This window comes from Ictalurus punctatus, chromosome 6, assembly GCF_001660625.3.
Source record: "Ictalurus punctatus breed USDA103 chromosome 6, Coco_2.0, whole genome shotgun sequence".
Taxonomy (NCBI): Eukaryota; Metazoa; Chordata; class Actinopteri; order Siluriformes; family Ictaluridae; genus Ictalurus; species Ictalurus punctatus.
Genome location: NC_030421.2, coordinates 29,651,801 through 29,673,475, shown reverse-complemented (window position 1 = coordinate 29,673,475; position 21,675 = coordinate 29,651,801). Strand labels below are relative to the sequence as shown.

General features: G+C 39.3%; 1 protein-coding gene across 1 annotated transcript in view; it reads right to left on the bottom strand.

Moving 5' to 3' along the window:
* The window catches only part of slc4a3 (solute carrier family 4 member 3), a 78,464-nt gene that overhangs the window by 33,841 nt on the left and 22,948 nt on the right, over window positions 1-21,675 (bottom strand). Inside the window, exons 3-6 of the mRNA XM_017469079.3 lie at window positions 11,361-11,517; window positions 7,079-7,326; window positions 5,662-5,843; window positions 3,665-3,885 (exon numbers count right to left, since the gene is read on the bottom strand). Of these exons, the coding sequence (XP_017324568.1) occupies window positions 3,665-3,885; window positions 5,662-5,843; window positions 7,079-7,326; window positions 11,361-11,517 (808 nt within the window). The remainder of the gene's footprint in view (window positions 1-3,664; window positions 3,886-5,661; window positions 5,844-7,078; window positions 7,327-11,360; window positions 11,518-21,675) is intronic.

Below are 21,675 nucleotides of genomic sequence, written 5' to 3'. Positions count from 1 at the left end.
TAAATGTAGAAATGTGTCTATAATATTCATCACATTTGGTTAAATTAAATATTTTAGTGAATCAAATGATCAAATATCTCATTGCAATGTCATGCTGTTCATTCATTTAATACAAACTGTTTTCAGTGGACAGCGCTGCCTGTGTTAAAATCTTGAAGCCCTTGATAGAAACACAACTTCTATGGGACCCTATGGCAGCATCAATTACACTGTGTTTTAATGGGAGCACAGATTAACAACCGAACAACAGGCTTTTTGTACATCATTTTGCATCTCACCTGGACTCTGGGGGTGAATGGAAGTGGACAGGTGGAATGGTTTTTTCTTATCATGATAGGTACCTCAAAGGGGCAGAACCTCGTAACCAACTGACAATGACCAAAATGGTAATGAACATACTTGACAGCTCAAACTTACACATACACTAAATGGCCCCTTTGCTGTTAAAATAACCTTCACTCTACACTGACACTAGGGTTGCTGTGGGGTTGACTGTTCATCCACAAGAGCATTAGTGAGGTCGGGCACTTTTTCAGGCTAGGAGGCCTGGGGCGCAGTCGGCATTCCAGTTCATTGCAAAGGTGTTAAGTGGGGTTGAGGTCAGGGCTATGTGCGGGCCAGTCACGTTATTTAACTCCAACCTTGGCAAATCATGTCTTAATAGACCTTGCTTTGTGCACAGGGGCATTGTTATGCCTGAACATGTTTGGACCTCTTAGTTCAAGTGAAGGTAAACTGAAGTGCTAAAGACATAATTCTGTGCTTCCAACCTTGTAGCAACAGTTCGGGGAAGAGCCACATACAGTTGTGATGGTCAGGCAGGGTTGGGAGGGTTACTTTAAATATGTATTCCGTTACAGTTACAAATTACTTCATAAAAAATGTAATCAGTAATGTAATCCAAGTATCACAATATGAAAGTAATGTAATATGATTATTTTTGGATTACTTCAAAGCCACATATGTAAATAAAGTCGAGAAAAAAGCAATATGATCTAAAATACTGTTTTGAGCTTATTTTAAGCTTAAAACATGTACAATGGTTGTATTTGTTTTACTAATATAAATAATTAAATAAATAAAAGATCACTGTCCCTGATGTGGGTTTTTAATAGCGTTCAAAACAGTGTTACTATGAATGCAGACTTTAATACATTGAAAAAGACACACTCTCAGCATCACGTAAATGTACTTTTTCCTACATTCTTTTGAATGTACATGGAATAAAATAAAATATAAGATGCCATGAGTGTACCTTCTGCCATCATTTACACATTTGAATGACCATGCAATACGAAGAAAAAAGATAACATGACATTAAAAATGACCTTATATGGCCATGGGCATTGTTTCGACTCTGTCATTTGCTGCTATTGTCAATAGGGCTGTGATGATGGCCATGACAACCGCACCACCACGGTGGTAATTTGCCAGTGCAGTGGTGGAGTGCCACCTGCGGTAGTGTCACATCACATGTCACATTAATGTTTCTGCCTGAGTGGGCACTAAGACAAGTACAAAGTACAACGTTTTATATACAAGTGTAATAAAAATAACACGTTGCAATATTAATTTGTATTTATAGCCTACTATATAGTGGGAGATTTGTTAATACACAAATTATGTAATCATAATCAAATGCCTTATATGGTGCTGTCTGTTAGTTTGGCGTGGGTTTGTTTGGGCGCAGCAAAATCCAGTCTGCGATTTCACTTCGGGTTCTGCCAATGTGATGGATCTTGTTGGGAAAATAAGAATGTTCTGGGAACATTTTGGATTCGTGCCTAACAAGAGAGGTGAACCAATACCAATTTGGATGAAGCCATATGTCGGCTTTGTGGGGGGAAAAATAAGTGTTAAACAGGCAAACACTAGCCTACAAATTTCAGGAGCTCCAGGCATGTCACCCGGTCGCATTTTTTTAAATTTTATTTAATATTTAGATTTTTAACATATCATTTAGGTTACTGTCCTACTGGTATTTCTTTCAAAGTTTTATAGGCTTGTGGTATATTACACTTGTAAAAGAAAGAAAGTATTCATCAGAGAAACGTGTGGCCGCGTTTAACTCCATCTCTTTATTATCCACTTCTTCTCCTTCCCCCCTTGCAGGTCAATCACAATACTGTATCCCACAGCGCCCTCAGGCTGTTCCTCATTGCAACAACATGACAACAAGGCTGTACTGAGTTGTTTCACTGACAGAAATGCTAAAATAAAGCCTCATTAAGTTTTATTATTTATTTAATTTAAGCCTATTATATTATGTTATATTATATGGTGCACAGTGCCAGCTAAAATGAATGGAACCATCTACAACAAAGTGGTACAACCAGCAATGCTGTATGGTCTGGAAACAGTGGCTACCACAAAAAGACTTACTGCTGCTCTGAAAGTAGCAGAGATGCGAATGCTAAGATTTTCGTTAGGCCACACTAGGCTAGACAAAATCCAAAATGAGCAAATCAGGAAAACGGTCCAAGTCACACGCTTCATGGACAAAGCAAGAGAAGAGTGACTGAGATGGTTTGGGCACGTAAATAGAAGAGGGGTAGAGCATGTCACATGAAGAATGCTAGGAATGAAAATCCCAGGAAAACGGAAACGGGGAAAACCGCTATGGAACTACATGGCCCAAATAAGCATCGACTTAAAAGAGGCCAGGGTGTCACTGGAAAACACCCACGACAGAGACATATGGAGAAAATTGATTCGCTGTGGCAACCCCTGAACTAGGGAAAAGCCGAAATGAAAAGAGAGAGATATGGCGCACGTGCCTTAGTAGTTAGCACATTCGCCTTACACCACCAGGTTTAGGGGTTTGATTCCGGTGTGTACAGAGTTTGCACCTTCTCCCCATGCTGTGGGGGTTTCCTCCGGGTACTCCGGTTTCCTCCCCCAGTCAAGACATACATGGTAGGCTTATCGGCATGTCCAAAGTGTCCGTAGTGTATGAATGAGTGTGTGAATGTCTATGTGATTGTGCCCTGCGATGGATTGGCACCCTGTCCAGGGTGTACCCCGCCTTGTGCCCCATACCTCTTGGGATAGGCTCCAGGTTCCCCGCTGTATGGAAGATGTATATTATATTATATTATATTATATCATATTATATTGTGATATAAATTTCACTTCCCAAGCCTGTGTTGAGGTATCCACATACTTTTGGCCATATAGTGCATTGACACCTAGTCAGACAGAGAGCTCGGAGCTGCAGTAGTGGTCAGTAACCTAATACATAACAGTATTACAGAACTTCTATAACATTGTTATATTATCTATGTAATTGGTAAATGGTGTACATTAAATGATTTGCATTCGTCTTGGATTTTTTTGTTTAATTATAAGTCTAGCTAGCTAGTTGTCACTACCTTCTTTAGTGAAATTTAGCTAGCTAGTTAGGAGTTTAGTGCAGGCACTACTAATTAGTGTGACCTGTAGCAGACACTATGAATTATGCTGACTGGCTCTTACTTATGAGGACAGACTAAGAATTATACAGGAGGCCAGACCAACAAATTAAACAGATAAAAAGAACACACACAGATATATAGGTATATACTCCAATAGGTATATACACCTATGCTTCCCCTATTTAAAAAACAATCAGCCGTTAATGCAGTACAAATATTGTAACCTGCAAGCCCCATATTGCCACTCTTACTTTTCATGTCATCCAGGTCAACAGTGGCAAGCATTTGAGCCTCTGCTTCGTCCGTGGGCACTTTCTGATAAACGGCTGTCTCCATGGCAGTCATGCTGCCAATGCAAATGCGTTCTCTCAGGTCGTAGTTGGTGCGCTGGGCTCCGCTCAGCCGGTGGACAGGTTTCCGGCAGAACCAGGCCAGTGTTGGGACACTGGCCAGCTCTAAAGATGGACTAAACCTGTAGAGCAAAGACACAGCTTATTCAGAACACAAGGGCACAAGGCACATACCATTCTTACAACATTTCTGATGCATACTGCCTTGTCCAATGAGCTGAAAAAGGCCTTCAGGCCATAACACCCACAAAAAGTAAAGTACTGTAAACTACACTATCTGCCACTGTTCACATATGTGCTTCAAAATCAAGTTAACACAAGTTAACATTTTTTTCTGGCTGTTCAGCACACACTTCAGTTTTTGTACAGAATCTCAGTCAGCCAGCAGAGGGAGCTCAGGTATAAATTTGTCAGGGCATCCTTTGTCCCAGCAAAGCCATTTCTTCTTTTGTTCAACTCCAGTAGTACACCATCATGCACTTTATTTAACATGCTAATTTTCTGTGGACCAGTTTACAATTTCCAGATTTGTGAATACTTGTCCAAATGCCATTATAGGGAGCTCATACGCAGTAATGGAGGAACTCGATCTCTGCTTTCTTCTAGTGCATTATTAATCAATTTACAAATTATTTATATTGTGCATGCCATGGAGATACACATCACATGGATAGTACATCTCTGGAACATTACTACATTTCACATTGATTTATGTAAACACATTTAAATGTTGCCATTTTTCTACAAAAAAGATCATGTTTAAATTTGCATGATCACCAGTTAGATCTTTTGTGTTTTTTACCATAATTAAAGAGAGCTGTATTTGCTAAATTATAGAGAGGAGAAGCATCTTATGTAACATCTTATTGTAAGATTGTATAGTTAAATGCAGTCTCTTAACAATACAGTGAGACAAATTAACAGATACTAATGTTAATAAAATAGTAATAATAACTTCAATTCATATAGATCTTTCATAATTCCATAATAAGGGATAAAATAACAATATATAATAATATCTAACATTAGCTAACTAGCAAACTTTATCTAATCTCACCAATATTTTAATATTAATTAATTGGGCAAATCAAAAATTGCAATCTAAGTGAATCTAAAGTGCAGCTTATGTTACCAAGAAAGCTTAAAGCCCACTTTCCTGAAAACTATACTGTATAACTTCACCATATCAACAATTACATACATTTTAAATCAATTTATGAGAAGTATTCACCATACAAGTCCCTATAAATTAGCCATTGCTATATAAATTATAACGTATTAGAACAATCACATTAATATACACTTGTGATTTGTCTTGCAGCCTGACAGAGGCCATGCTGTTATAGAAAATTAATCTACCCTTTCTGAGCAATCAGATTCAAGAATTCAACAGTGCTCTGGTATAATCACAATTAGTCACAAAGTTTCATTTTACAACCATAGTGCCATTCCTAAGAGAAAGGATGCTTTACAAAGACATAAAAATAAAAGTAAAACAAGAAGCATGAGACCGGTATAACTTGGCAGCCTTTTTTCTGAGATGAATCCTAAACTTCTGGAGTGTATAAGGACGTATTAAGAAATATACGAGACTGAAACTTCCAAGGCTAATATAAATTCTTCACCATTCAAATGTATCATTGACAATGTACTGTTTGTGGAGATTTGCGGTTTCTGCAAAAGATAGATAGATATTGTTGATATTGTTTCCTATTGTGTCTCAGGGGTTGTTTAGCCTGTGATACCTTACATATTAAAGTTGGATTGTAGGTATATTAGCAGGGTATTACACAATGCATGAAAGACCTGCCAGTGTTACATTGATATTCTACAAAATGTGCGAGTGTTACAAAATGTTTTGGAAAAAAAAAGTAGTGATGACTTGTTCAGCTACTTACCTATGTAATGCTTCTTCATCCTCATCCTCTTCTTCTTCTTCCTGTTTGTCATGTACTTCCTCCTCATGTACTTTTGCGGTTCTGGTGATGGGCACCTCTGGGCTTGGGAGACTCTCGTTCTCCACGTGGAATGTGGGGAGAGGAAGAGGTGGCATCATCACTCCCTCACATTCCAAACTAAACTGAGAGAGGACAACATGCATTAAACTCTCTTTGCTCTCTTGTATACACACACACACACCGAGAAATAGCGCAAGTTCTTCAATGTGCAGTCAGCAGATGTGTATCTGTATACAGTATGTGTAACACATTGTTGTGTCAGCGCTTTCCTGCACACCTCCACTAAACACACAGTCATCTGATCTCATACAAAACCTAAATTTTGCATGACTTTAGTATATGTGTAAATTCATACACTCTTGCACACACACACACACACACACACACACACACACACACACACACACACACACACACACACACACAAAGCCAGCAGATATTCCTTCAGTATACATACAAACCCAGTATATGTACAACCCCATACATACACACTCACACATACAATTCATTGGGGGTCTTGTAACAGCTTTCTTTTTAACAAAGCAGAACCAATCCTTTTTAACAAAGCCATAACTAATGGTTCTCATAAAATATCTGACTTCATGCCTGAGCATAGCATGGTTATGATGACTAATAGGTCATATTAATAGGTCGATATTTCATTTAATCTGAAATATTGGAGGAGCTCAGGCTCCACAGCAGCCACCAAGCTGGCAGTTACGATAATATGCCTACACACACACACACACACACACACAGTCAGCAAATCAGAATCATATATCACTTCTTTGCTGTTCTGTTTGCTATATAACTGGTTGGTTAACAATGTTGCAGAGATGAGATCTGAGATTTTTCACAATTCTTATAGCTGACAGCTACTGGAAATTACTTTTGTAAAGTCAGCATTTGCAACCAGTGACATTGAAGGTGTGACGAGTGAAGCTACTGAATATTTTTGCAATGCTGTTCTTGTAACCTTGTAGGGCTGTGCATACTGGGAGGAGAGTGATAAGAGTCCTATTTAATATGCATAAGCTGACAGACAATTGCCTAGCGTAACACCGAACCATCCTTTCAACTCAGAAAGAAGGGCAACTTATGTCCTCTCAGATTCCCAGCCAATGATGACTGGGGTATCCTTGGATTTAAACTCATGATCTCCCAATTAATTAGATTGGCATGCCACTAGGGAGCCAGACAAGAGCTCTCTTTGACCTTAGCTAGGGTGTGAATGCATAAACCATCTCCAAAACTGTTACTAATTCCATAATAATGAAACCAGTCTGACTTTGAAATATTTATCCTATAAAGCACTAATACTGAATCATAGACATAAAGGCATGTCACAGCTAATTACCTGCAATTGTTGTTCAGGGGGCTCAGTGGGCGTGGTGTCCTGGCCTTGCACTTCTGACTCAGATTCTGCCTCCTCCTCATCTACCTCATGAATGGTGGGTGTGACGTCAGAGGGTGGCATAGACGTCTTCTTTTTCCTGCGTTTCTTCTTACGCCGACGCTCCATGCTGAGCACCCTCTTCCTGAAGCGCTGTGGGGGTAGGTGGGTGGATAGTGGGTGGTGCGTGTGGTGGAACGTGTGGCGGTGGTCTGGTAGAACAGATGCATACACAGAACAATACAAACATATACAGTATTTGACAGATTTAATTGCTGGAAATTCTCTCAGGAACTACAAAGCGTTACTGCAAATAGACTGCCTCTGTTTATTTCTGTTTATTTATTTTGTGTAGTTAAAATTGTTATTTTGCGCACTTAACATTTTGTAGTATATTATGGAGTTTAAATCAGAACTACAATATTGTAATATGCACTCCTATTCCTAGTACCAGATATTACAGGTACTTGCAGAGTGCAAAGCAACTGTACCATGGTCCACAATTACTGATAAATAGTGTAAGCTGGCCAAGCAATCCAGAATGTGGATGTTTTTTTAGTTTTGCTTTCCCAGGACAGGTACTCCAATTCGAAGTTCTACCATTCAGACTCTCTGTATAAGGCCACGGAGGTTTTCAATATTTATGCAGGTGGTCCTGTCTTCTCTGATTATCAGAAAAATCGCATGTGGCCCCCTGGCATGAGAACACATCAACCGGCAAGAACTGATGGCTTTCTGTCTCTCTTACCAGTTCTGAGACTTTGTCACGTTAGTCCATTCAGACAACATTGTGACAGTCAGAAACATCAATCATCAAAGCAGCATAAGGTCGAACGTCTCTCTTTGCTTTGCAAAGCAGCTCCAGGTGGACCCATTTATGGTTATGGACTATACAATAGCGCAGTGGGACCATTATTCAGTCCTGCAGTGGCAGTGACTGCACCCAGAAGTGGTGTCCCAGATCTGGAAAAAGTTTGCCAAAGTGCAGGTGGACCTTTTCACAGACGCCAAGTCAGCACATTGTTGATTGTTGTGTACTTGGATAGCCTGCTGCAACAGCATTCACTGACCTATGAAAAGCCTCATCATCTACTGTACACCGTTCCAAATATACTGCTGATTCCATTCACACTGCACAAAATTCAGCAGACTCCTACTTGTGGCCCAAAGATGGCTGGCAGGGCCTTGGTTTCCACTGGTACTTTCATCCTGCTGGTCTCCTTCCTGAGCAAGTCGGCTAGGCCAAATGAATGGAAAGACTTGACACCCCCAGCCAGGTCACTGATGCCTGTGGGTTTGACCCCTTGGAACAAAGCACAGACTGAGGACTGTGACCTAGCAGTCAAGAAAACAATCTTGAATGCAAAGGTCCCTAGCACATGCCAAAAAATCTAGCAAGTAATGAAAACTCCTTCAGTTTATTCCTGGGGGGCAATCCATTGTTTTTATGTAGACCATGACAACAGAGGGTTTACCTTTTTTTAAGACTATAGAAGTTAAATGTTTATCATTCGTGGGGCACAGAGGCAAAGTGGTTAGCACATTTTCCTCGCACCTCTGGGGTTGAGGGCTCGAATCCCGCCTCTGCCCTGTGTGTGTGGAGTTTGCATGTTCTCCCCATGCTTAGGGGTTTAATGCATTGTATGCCGATGGCATCTCTAAATTGTCCGTAGTGTGTGAATGGGTGTGTGAATGTGAGTGTGTGTGCGATTGTGTGATGGGTTGGCACCCCGTTCAGAATGTCGCCCGCCTTGTGCCCTGAGTTCGCTGGGATAGGCTGCAGGCTCCCCATGACCTTGTATAGGATAAGTGGTACAGAAAATGGATGGATGGATGTTTATCATGCATACCATGTATGACTTGCAGCATATCAGCAAAACACAGAACAAATCTTCTGCTGTCCTAGTAACAACCCATATGGCCCTCTGGGCAACCGTTCTATCCTTTTCACATTTTTGTCTTTGTTGAGACATTAAACTAAATGTTTCAGCTGTCAGAAATGTTTTTCTCAGACATCAAACGCTGGGATGCAACGACATTATCATAAAAACATAGCAGTGTGCTACAATACAGCCTTAGGTGAATTGCATTATGAATTTGTCATTATAAGAAATATGTTTCTCGGCATGTATAATCATGTTGCCTCTGTGAATTCTTCTTATTCTTTTTCCTCAGTGAATCATTACCTGGTACCAAAATCATACATTCCCTGCAATGTATACAAGAAAAAAAAACTTGATTTAAGAGGTTTCTAGAGGGAAACTGACTTAAGTAGTAGCAAAAAGTTGAGTTGAAGAGAGAAACATGGATAGAGAAACAAAGAGAGACAGAAAGAAAGAGAAGCCAATCCATTGAAGATCAGACAGGTGTTCTCCTCAAGGCTAGAGCTTTTAAACTAAAGCTAATTCATGGAAACCTGCTGCATAGCCCTACAGAAATCACTCACTTTGTTGGATGATTATGAAAAACATGATCATTTGTATTAATAACAAAAGAAAAGCATTTGCAATTATTCAAGCAAGTCCTGATATTATTTACAGTGCATCCAGAAAGTATTCACAGCGCTTCACTTTTTCCACGTTTTGTTATGTCACAGCATTATTCCAAAATGGATTAAATTCATTTTTTCCTAAAAATTTTACGAACAATACCACATAATGACAATGTGAAAGAAGTTTGTTTGAAATCTTTGCAAATTTATTAAAAAATAAAAAACAAAAAAGCACATGTACATAAGTATTCACAGCCATGACACTCAAAATTGAGCTCAGGTACATCCTGTTTCCACTGATCATCCTTGAGATGTTTCTACAACTTGATTGGAGTCCACCTGTGATAAATTCAGTTGATTGGACATGATTTGGAAAGGCACACACCTGTCTATATAAGGTCCCACAGTTAACAATGCATGTCAGAGCACAAACCAAGCCATGACGTCCAAGGAATTGTCTGTAGACCTCTGAGACAGGATTGTATCGAGGCACAGAGCTGGGGAAGGGTACAGAAACATTTCTGCAGCATTGACGGTCTCAATGAGCACACTGGCCTCCATCAGCCATAAATGGAAAAAGTTTGGAACCACCAGGACTCTTCCTAGAGCTGGCCACCAGGCCAAACTGAGCAGTTGGGGGAGAAGGGCCTTAGTCAGGGAGGTGACCAAAATACCCGATGCTTACTCTGACGGAGCTCCAGCGTGTCTCTGTGGAGAGAGGAGAACCTTCCAGAAGAACAGTCATCTCTGCAGCATTCCACCAATCAGGCCTGTATGGTAGAGTGACCAGACAGAAGCCACAACCCACCTGGAGTTTGCCAGAAGGACTGAAAGGACTCTCAGACCATGAGAAACAAAATTCTCTGGTCTGATGAAACAAAGATTGAACTCTTTGGCCTGAATGGCAAGCGTCATGTCTGGAGGAAACCAGGCACCACTCATCACCTGGCCAATACCATCCCTACAGTGAAGCATGGTGATGGCAGCATCATGCTGTGGGGATGTTTTTCAGCGACAGGAACTGGAGACTAGTCAGGATCGAGGGAAAGATGAATGCAGCAATGTACAGAGACATCCTTGATGAAAACCTGCTCGAGAGCGCTCTGGACCTCAGACTGGGGCGAAGGTTCATCTTCCAACAGGGCAACGACCCTAAGCACACAGCCAAGATAACAAAGGAGTGGCTACAGGACAACTCTGTGAATGTCTTTGAGTGACCCAGCCAGAGCCCAGACTTGAACCCGATTGAACATCTCTGGAGAGATCTGAAAATGGCTGTGCACCAACGCTCCCCATCCAACCTGATGGAGCTTGAGAGGTCCTGCAAGGAAGAATAGGAGAAACTGCCCAAAAATAGGTGTGCCAAGCTTGTAGCATCATACTCAAAAAGACTTGAGGCTGTAATTGGTGCCAAAGGTGCGTCAACAAAGTATTAAGCAAAGGCTGTGAATACTTATGTACATGTGCTTTTTTTTGTTTTTTATTTTTAATAAATTTACAAAGATTTCAAACAAACTTCTTTCACATTGTCATTATGGGGTATTGTTTGTAGAATTTTGAGGAAAATAATTAAGTTAATCCATTTTGGAATAAGGCTGTAACATAACAAAATGTGGAAAAAGTGAAGCGCTGTGAATACTTTCCGGACGCACTGTAACTAGGAATGTAGTATGGCACAAATTTCCTCACTGCATTTTCTACTCTGAAAGACAGCAGGAGAATTTTCTGTAGTTGTCCAAAAATAGATATACTTACATTCAAAGTCTTTTTCATTGTAGCTGCGACCCATTTTGTCTGCACCATTCATGCCAGACTCTGTAATGATGTCCCCAAAACGCTCCACAGACAAAGTCCTGTCCCAGTCTTCATCCTTCAGCCCTTCTGTGGAGCCCTTCTCCTCCTCAGCCAGAACCTGAACAGGAGAACAGAAACACAATCACATAGTCTGTGTCTGATTGATGTACAGTGGAGTCCGAAAGTCTGAGACCACTAGGGAAAATACTAGTGAAATTTTTTTAATTGTTTTTCAATACAAATTATATTTTTCAGCAATAACTTCAGTGAAACAAATCTTGTAATTTTTTACATGAATTTCAGAATTTCTTAGTATTTGGTATGTCCCCCTTTGGCTTTAATTGTAGTGTGCACTGGAGCTTGCATAGACCCCACAGGTTTGGGTAAAACCTGGTGGTCATTGTTAAATTAAATCCATCAGATTGTCATCTGATCACACACTCCACAGGAAGGGATAAGACTCAAGGAAAATCTGACCTTTTGCACAAATGAGTTAACATGGTCAATATCACAAATTGGTTTAAATTTACATAGTGACCTAAAAATAGTGCAGAATTGTAAATACTGATTAGTTAAGATATTGAACAGATTTTCAAGTACCACTGGACCCTACAATGTATATGAGATTGGAAAAGTGAACCACCAGGTTATGGGTTTTTATGCCAAGTGATGTAGCTCTGTGATTGTCAATGGCCCTGTGATTCCCATCAATACAAAGTAACTTCAAAGACAATTTTGGTGCAATATTGTATTAATTTCAAGCATGTTTGTGCTAGTTCGGAGAGTCTATGAACTAAATTATGAAAATCATTCTCTCTCTTTTTTTTGGCTCCAAACTGGGAACAAATAAGGGGTGGGAGGGTGAAGGCTAACACATGCCTTCTCTGAGGTGCATAAAGCCACCACATTTTTTTTAAACCTGATGCTCATGCAGTCTAGCTAACTGTGTTCTTCTGTATACACGAGCTAACAGTTTTCTGCAACAGTAGAGCATACTCATACTTGCATGAAAAAAGCATTTTTCACTCAATACATCCTGACGTCTTATTTTCAAAGAGTGTTTTGCAACATGTTGTTGTCCCAACCTGAGCATGAACATACTTATTTATTGTTACAGTGGTGCTCAAAAGACTGTTAGGCAAAAATATTATACTTGGTTATTTATTTATTGAGGAAAATGATCCAATATTACATATCTATGAGTGGCAAAAGTATGTGAATCTTTGCTTACAGTATCTGGTGTGACGCCCTTGTGCAGCAATAAATGCAACTAAACATTTCCCATAACTGTTGAGCAGTTCTGCACATTGGCTTGGAGGACTTTTAGCCCATTCCTCAGTACAGCACAGTTTCAACTCTGGGATGTTGGTGGGGTTCCTCACATGAACTCTTTGCTTCACGTCCTTCCACAACATTTTGAATGGATTAAGGTCAGGATTATGAATTGGCCATTCCAAAACATTAACTTTATTATTCTTTAACCATTATTTGGTAGAACGTCTAGGGTCGTTGCTGCATGACCCATTTTCTCTTGAGATTCAGTTCATAGATAGATGCCCTGACATTTTCCTTTAGAATTCACTGGTATAATTCAAAATTCATTGTTCCATCAATGATGGCATTCATCCTGGCCCAGATTCAGCAAAACAGGCCCAAACCATGATACTGCCATGCTGGAATAGAGTTTTTTTCCTTTCTACAAAGATAACGCTTCTCATTTAACCCAAAAAAATCCACAAAATATTGTCCCAATAGCCTTCTGGCCTGTCCAGATGATCTTCTGCTGCAGTAGCGCAGCAATGTTATTTTTGGAGAGCCGTGGCTTTCTCCTTGCAACCCTGCCATGCAGACCGTTGTTGTTCAGTGTTCTTCTGATGTGGCCTCATGAACATTAACATTAACTAATGTGAGAACAGCCTTTAGCTGCTTATACATTACACTGGGTTCCTTTGTGACCTTGGAGACTATTGCATGTCTTGCTCTTGGAGTGATCTTTGTTGGTCAACCACTTCTGGGGGGGTAACATGGTCTTAAATTTCCTCCATTTGTACACAATCTGTCTGACTGTGAATTGGTGGAGTCCAAACTCTTTAGAGATAGTTTGTAAGCTTTTCCAGCCTGATGAGCATCAACAACTCTTTTTCTGAGGTCCTCAGAAATCTCTTTTGTTCATACCATGATACACTTCCACATTGTCATCCCATTGATTGAAAACACCTAACTCTAATTTCACCTTCAAATGAACTGCTACTCCTAGAGCTTCACATACTTTTGCCACTTATAGATATGAAATATTGCATCATTTCCCTCAATAAATAAATGACCAACTATAGTATTTTTGCCTGATTTGTTTAACTGGGCTGTCTTTATCTACTGTTAGGACTTGTGTGAAAATCTGATGATGTTTCAGGTCATATTTTATGCAGAAGCATACACTCTAAATGGTTCAAAAACTTTCCAGCATCACTGTAAATGTCGTGAAACCATGGTACCAGCAATACTTGTGTTAAAAAAATATGTTGAAAGTGCTTGAAATATTACAGTATTCTTTTGAGATTATTACTTGTCATACTGTATAAGATTATAACTGCATAAATCTATATTTTTATTTCACGTTATTAATATCTGTATCATTATCAATGGCAAGCTAGCGCCTTGCATGGCAGCTCTCCTACCATTGGTGTGTGTGTATGTGAGAGAGAGAGAATGGGTGAATGAGACACAGTGTAAAGCGCTTTGTGGAACTGCTAAGCTTAAAAAAGCGCTATATAGGTGCAGACCATTTAACATTTCCCATTATACTAAAATAGTAGAAATAATGGATATGAAGAAGCAGGTAAGTCCAAAATTTTGATTAGTAGTGTAATTTCCAAGTGGGAAAAGTTTCTACCTCAAATACTCTCTGCTAGAGATACACTGCTGTAGGCTTCTGAATTTCAGATGAAGGACTGAGTGAATAGAAAGGACTAATAAGGAGTGAATTAGACTCAGAACGGCAGGCTACAAGGCTGTCAGATCAGTCAGAGTAAATGTCATCAACCCCATGGGAGGCAGACCACAAAGCTCAGGGTGTCTACAACAACTACTACGCTCATAAGCACCACTGTCATGTCATACAAGTGCTAATTGGTAAAACAACAGAGTCTCTGGGTCGCCAAAGGAAATGCACCCCAAATGACACATCCACCTGTCTCCAGAAAAACTGAGATTTAGTAAGGATCCATCAAAAATCTCCTCCTTCATAAAGGGTCTCAGAGTGTGGGCAGAGACTGGGATGTCCTCTTAAAGTGCCTGGTGGCAATTAATCAGAGCATTTGGGCCAAACACGCCAAACAGCAAGAATGATAGCAGAATGGGAAGCCACTAATTAAAGCAAACAAAGTAGTCTTTGTCATCTGTGTCCCTAAGCTTTGCTTGAATTAATCAGGACAAAATTTCATTTAGCTCTTGGTGCTTCTCGCTTGCTTTCATCTACATTCAAATGCTTTCCTTCAACAAAATAACAGTTAACCTGTGAAATCAAATAATACATCACACCCTGTGACAAAACAACAAGCCTTGCCCCTTTCTGCCCAACATGTTTCTGCACAATATAACAAATTATTGTACCATCTTCTGAATTCTCTCACCCTTGTGAGATAATTCTATATGTCTTCTGTAAAGCTCTTTGTAAACATTGTTTTAAAAGGTGCTATATAAATAAAGCGTTACTTACTTACTAACCTACTTGTCTTGTAAATCCATTTCAGGGCTAATACATGAGATGTACTTAAGACCTTTTAAAGCAAATTGCAAGAATTATCTCAGTCACTCTTCTAACTGAAAGAAATGAGGTACTGTACAGCTAGTCCTTCATCATAAATGAAGTGTGTTACACTACTAGTCCTTATAGTCTCTTTTATCTGTCCTTGCATTTTTCTTATCCTAAAGTCTCCCTTTTTGGTCGGTTTCAGTCTCTTATACCCGATTTAGATATCTGATGAGATCTGACTACAAGCAAACCGTATTAAGTACAAGTATGAACAGGGTCAAATGTATCTCATTGTGATGTGATCACTCAAACAACTTTTGGAGGTAGTCAGAGGCGCATATAGCTACAAGATATTTGTACTATGAATTCTTATCGCCCACCAGTGGTGCATCACCAACAGCAATATTGTTCAAATGTATATATGGATATGTAAGAACTGTCATCAAAATAACAACTTAAAAAAGAGTGGGAAAGCATCCCTTTAAAAAAATCTTAAATACTCAAAGAAAAAACTCAAGTTATAAACATTTGTTCACATTCAGTAACTTTTTTATCCTGTAATACACAGTAACCCAAGCTCAGGATCGAGTTATGTTTTATGCTGAATTTTAATCACTTACAGGTTTAGCATTCGAATACATTTGAATATAAATTAGTCTATATTGTTTTAACACTTCTGTAAGGGTATCTGCTAATTGCTGTAAATGTAATGCCCCAGACAGAGCAACGGTTAGCAGAAGAATAAACCAGAAAATGGAAATTTTGTGATTGTCTTAAACTAAATTTTAAAAAAAAAAAATAAGGCAAAATCATAATTCATGAAGTTTAATGTTTCATATTTACTTTTCTTTATTTACCCACAGTAATATAATACTGTTTGGACACATAGGCTGTATCCCAAATGGCTTTATATTTACATATGCTCCATCTATCATCCATCAGCTCATCCTCATGCAGGAATTTTTAAGCTCTTCAAAGCTAAGCCTCATCCCATATGGATTTATACATATGCGCCGTTATATTCAATACATAAACTCCCTGCAAAGGTTATAATTTAGTGGTGTGCTAGGACTTGCAAAATGCACTATATATTTAACTTCATTTGAGATTCAGCCAGAGAAAGAAACATAGCTCCTTTGGTCAGTTGTCTTGTTTTCACTGTAATTGTCTCGCCTAAATTACCAACATGTAATAACAAAAGAACAAACAAACATAAAACAATGGACAGCCTTTTAGCAGATTGCTTTTTAAATGCCACTTCCCACTATCTCTTTATTGTATTGGACCCGAAAGAGGACAGGGACTCAAGCAGTATTTTTTTTCTTCTCTTTGAGTCAGAGCACTGTCTCATTGTGCGAATGTTAATGGCCCGGCTACGATTGGGAGCAAGCGATGGCTGTAAAGGTTATGGATTGCAGCTCTATTCATTGTGGCACTGAGGCGAACTGAGGCGATGTGGGCTGGAAAATCAACGCTGGCTAACAGATGTGTTTGCTTGCTCTTCATTAGCACACGGGGTAAGCTGGAGATAGAGTTATAGGGGCACAGGTGTACAGCAGTTCTAGCCTACCTCTACATTGCTGCTGCCCTCTGACAGCAGAGAGATGAAAGAGACTCTGCAGTTCAATTTATAGTCTTTGTGTCATACACAACGCTGAAGTTATATATATATATATATATACATATACATATTTAGTCAGGGTTAGGAGGGTTACATTAAAAATGTATTCCTTTACAGTTACAAATAACATCATAAAATGTAATCAGTAATGTAATCCAGGTATCACAATATGAAAGTAATGTAATCTAATTATTTTTGATTACTTCAAGGTCACATATGTCAAGAGAAAAGCAATATGATCTAAAATACTTTTATTTAGAGCTTATTCTAGAGCTTAAAAACATGTTCAATGTTTGGATTTGTTTTAATAAAATAAATAAATTTGTTGCTCATGTGAGTCACAACTAGCAAGAGAGTACCAGAACTATAATCATGCAGCTGTCTATATTGTGTTATGTCAATAGCAGGGCTCCAGACAGCATAAATCTATTAAGGAGATATTGGCTCCTATAAAAAAAAAAAAAAACACAGGCATCAAATGATTTTTTAAGTGCCACATAAGACTGAACTTACGTTTAAATTTTTAAAGCACTTACTTTCAGTCATCCTGTCATATGTATGTGTACCTCTGGCCTCCTTTTACAGCATCAGCATTTTCATCCAAGTTCACTTAACGTGGGAACTGAATATCTTTTCCAAATTGAAAACTAAATACAGTCACAAAGAATTGTTCTACTCATGTCAGTGTGTAGTTTGGCCTCCTCTGTTTTGCAGAAGGCCAGCATTTGACACATGGTTCAGGATCAAACTGTTCAAGTGATGTGTGTTTCTTGTGGAGCACTCTGCGATTACATAGTCATGAGCTTTTTTATACTTTTGACTATCGCCCTGTTTTCTCACAGTCTCTTTCTTGAAATGGTTTGTTTTCTATCTCTCTCATGCTGGCACAACTGGAGCCTGCTTTGTGCCATCAGCATTGGTGCTTGACAGGGATGAGGATTGTTTGAAAAAGTCTGTCTTTCTGACGCGGAAATCTGATCCTCCCTTTCCCAAGCGCCTTTTGGCACGCAGGAGGAATTTGAACTCTGAATTGAATTGTGAAACTGCTTTTTTTCCCCCACTGAAATTTTTATGAGTCTCATTTTATTACGTCAACACAACAAATTATGTGGCAGGCTACTCCTCAAAGAACACGCAATTAAAAAGACATTACATGGAAATTTTTAAACCATAACATATAAATTTATACTGTCACCAGCTGAGATCTCAGCAAAAATATCATTCGCAAATTGGAGCACTGCGGTCCGGAGCACTGCAAAAGTTAATTTCTTTGGTTTTAAATGAAAAAAAATTGTAATCCTGATAGTATTCCCATTTTTTATTAAATGTACCTGTAATCTGATTACTTTGTTTTTGACATAACTGTAATGGATTACAGTTTCCATTTTTTTTGTATCCTTTTTTTGTATATAAAAATACAGCGCACGATGACTTAGCGGTTAGCACGTTCGCCTCACACCTCCGGGGTTTGATTCCCGCCAGGGCCATGTGTGTGCAGAGTTTGCATGTTCTCCCCGTGCTGCAGGGGTTTCCTCGGGGTACTCTGGTTTCCTCCACCAGTCCAAAGACATGCATGGTAGGCTGATTGGCGTGTCTAAAGTGTCCGTAGTGTACCAATGGGTGTGTGAGTGTGTATGTGAGTGTGCCTTGCGATGGACTGGCACCCTGTCCGGGGTGTACCCCGCCTTGTGCCCGATGCTCCCTGGGATAGGAACCTTCTTCAGGTTCCCCCGTGACCCTGAAGAAGGAGTAAGTGGTAGAAGATGGATGGATGGATGGATGGATGGATGTGCAGTATTGTCATGTAACGTAATGGAAGTTAGGACAGATCCAAATGCAGATAAGAGTTTTATTAAAGAGAGGCAGGCAGACAAATCCAAAACATGAGGCAATAGTGTGGTCAAAAAACCGGCAATAGGTCAGGCGGATGGCAGACTTGCATAAACAAGGCAAAACAGGATTCGAGAATGAGGGCGAGAACAAGATCAAAACTATAACACATGAACCATGAAACAAACGCTTGGTTGGCTGTGTCGTAAGTCTCAGGCATGAGCACCAGATCAAAACCATGAAACATACCGCGAGGAATAAAGGTACACGACAAAGACTATTAGAACTGAGAATATTATTTCGCTGCACAGACACACGAGTGGTTTCAATCACAAACGTAATCAGGTGTGAAACACAAAACAGCTGAGAACAATGATGCATAAGGGAAACAACCAATGACAATACAGGGGCAGAGACAGGACAGAAATCATAACAGATGCACGTGTAGAATGTAAACAAAGTCAATGTCGCTTGCAAACCCGGAAGCGCACCCCAGCGCTTCGAAAAGTGCTTAGTGCGAGGGGAAATTGTGACAAGTATAAGCATTAAAGGATCCATTGTGAGTGTATAAGAGAGCTCACAGAGTGCAGGTATCACTCAAGGCCACTGCAGTGGGTATCATATCACCCACTCAATAGAGGCAGGTACTGTGTGCCTTTTCACAGTCAAAGCAGCAGCAAACTTTGATTCTGAAGGAAATTCAGATGTAAATCCACTAGAATTAAGGCAGGCCTTGTGTCACAAACTTGCTTAGTCCATGCTTGCTTAGTGCAATAGTGAGAAAAATTTATCTTAGCCCTAAATTGTAGAGCTTGACAGATACCTGCCCATACCCAATTAATCAACCAATAATTTTTCAAATTGATACTGAATGTAAACATAACACTCAAAGTAAAATATTGTACTTTTTTACAAAAATACAGTACTGACTGTACCATGAAAAAGTACTGAATTTTTTTAAAGAAATAAATATATACATATTAATATATACTAACTATTAATACTATTAATAAATATAAAATTAAATAGAAGATATACATATAAACTGAACCAAAAAGTAACCCTCCAAATAACAAATAAAAATAGAGACAAAATGAATCGAAAAACACTTCAAATAGCACAACAAATTTTGTTTTTATTTTGCCTCTAGAGAGCACTTTCCTACTGTATAATGACAGCGGACTTTTAGCCAAACCCAAACCACCATGATTCACAGTTGGTATGAGGTGCTTCTCCTGAATAGCATGTCTGACACGCCAAACATGTCTGCTCTTACTGTGGCCAAACAACTCTATCTTTGATTCACGTGTCCCAAGCACATGATTACAAAAGGTCTGGTCTTTGCCCACTGGCAAACTGTAGTCTTGCAAAGGCTTTTTCCTGGCATGCCTCCCATGCAGGTCAAATTTGTACAACTCTTTCTGATTGTAGAAGCATGTACTTTGATACCAACAGCTGCAAGACTTACTAGGAGATCCTGTGATTAATTTTGGGGTTCTTGGAGACTTCTTTTTGCATCAGACAGCAGAGATGAATCTGTGACTTGGACTCGAGTCACACTTAAGTCACAAAACTTGACTTGGACTCATGAATAACTGACTAGAGACTTGACTTGGACTTGAAGACAGAGACTCGTGAAAAACACAAGTCATTTTGGTTTGGCATTCCTGATTAAATTCTCTCTTTACTACCCCACATGGCAGCATCAAACATCACATTTTTCTATTCATTCAGTATGTCCTGCATCCCACAACTTCAGATGTCCCACATTTTGATTGGAATTAAAAAGTTTGAACAGACTAAGTGTGGAATCGGAGGTGTGCTCGAGTGCCGGTTTGTGAATGGAGGGTGGAGTTGGAAAAGGTGAGTGGTAAGGATTGCACACCTGTGTGGAATTATAATAATGAATGTTCTGTGTTGCAGTGAGCTGAGGTGAGAATAAAAACAGGAGAGATGGGCACCTCGAAAGACATAGAGAGAGCCAACCAGCACAGAACTGTGTGTCTATAAAATAAAACCACTGAAAAGCGAAAGTGAAAGAAAAGAATACCGCACCTTTTGATTTGTTTCAAGCCTGCCTGCAGCTTCCTCCTTCCCTACCCAAATCTGGGAAAGGATTATATTAAGATTTTAGTTATTTTTTTCTCATGTTTCTATTATAATATTTCAGTTATAAAGTGAAATAGATGGAAAACATCAGGTGGATTGCTGACAAAGCAATCGTCCCTAGGGGGCAGTGGCCAAATCTGACATTCATCCAATGACTGTGAAGAAAGTATTGATTTGTCATAAAAGGGCTGTCAGCTTTCATTCAAATTGGGCACATGTGATGTCAAGCCATAGAAATCCTTTTTGTCCCATTTAATTTTTTTATTGTTTGATACAAAAGGCAAACATATAAATAAATATAAATGGACTTAGTGTAAATGTTTCTTATTCATTTAGATAGACATCAAAATGGTAGGCCTTTGGGTGTAGGAAATATGTCCCACATTGTCCCACACAAACTCACTACATGTCCCACATTTGGTCCGTTTGCATTTGGACGCCCTACTCCGAAGGGCACTTTGAAAGGAGAGTAATCAAGCTAGTCATGCTGTAAGATTGCTTAAAACTCAATTTCCATTAAAAAATTACTTAAAAATTGAGTTCCAAGTGACCATTATTTTTGAGCACTACACCTTTTAGCCCTCCAAAGCTCTCACAGTGGATGGTAAAGTGAAAGAACTATTGCTAAAAATAGAACAAAGACTTGAGACTTGACTTGGACTCGGACATGTCTTACATCTTCTGCTACATGTCATGTATAAAGATGGCGAAGAACCACCTGCATTCACAATAAGAGGCAACCTGACTGACATGGAAGATGACCAACCACATACCTCTTCTAACTGCATGAAAAAAATTCAAATAGTTTTAATAACTCTGAAGGATACTTTCTGACAGTGAAAATTCTTTTCAGTTCAGTGAGTGATGTATATCTTGCTCCAAAAAGCTGTTATGATGTTATTTTCCACTGCAAACCAACATAGAGAAATGCAGAGAGCCAATCAGATTACAACCTTTAAGATCCT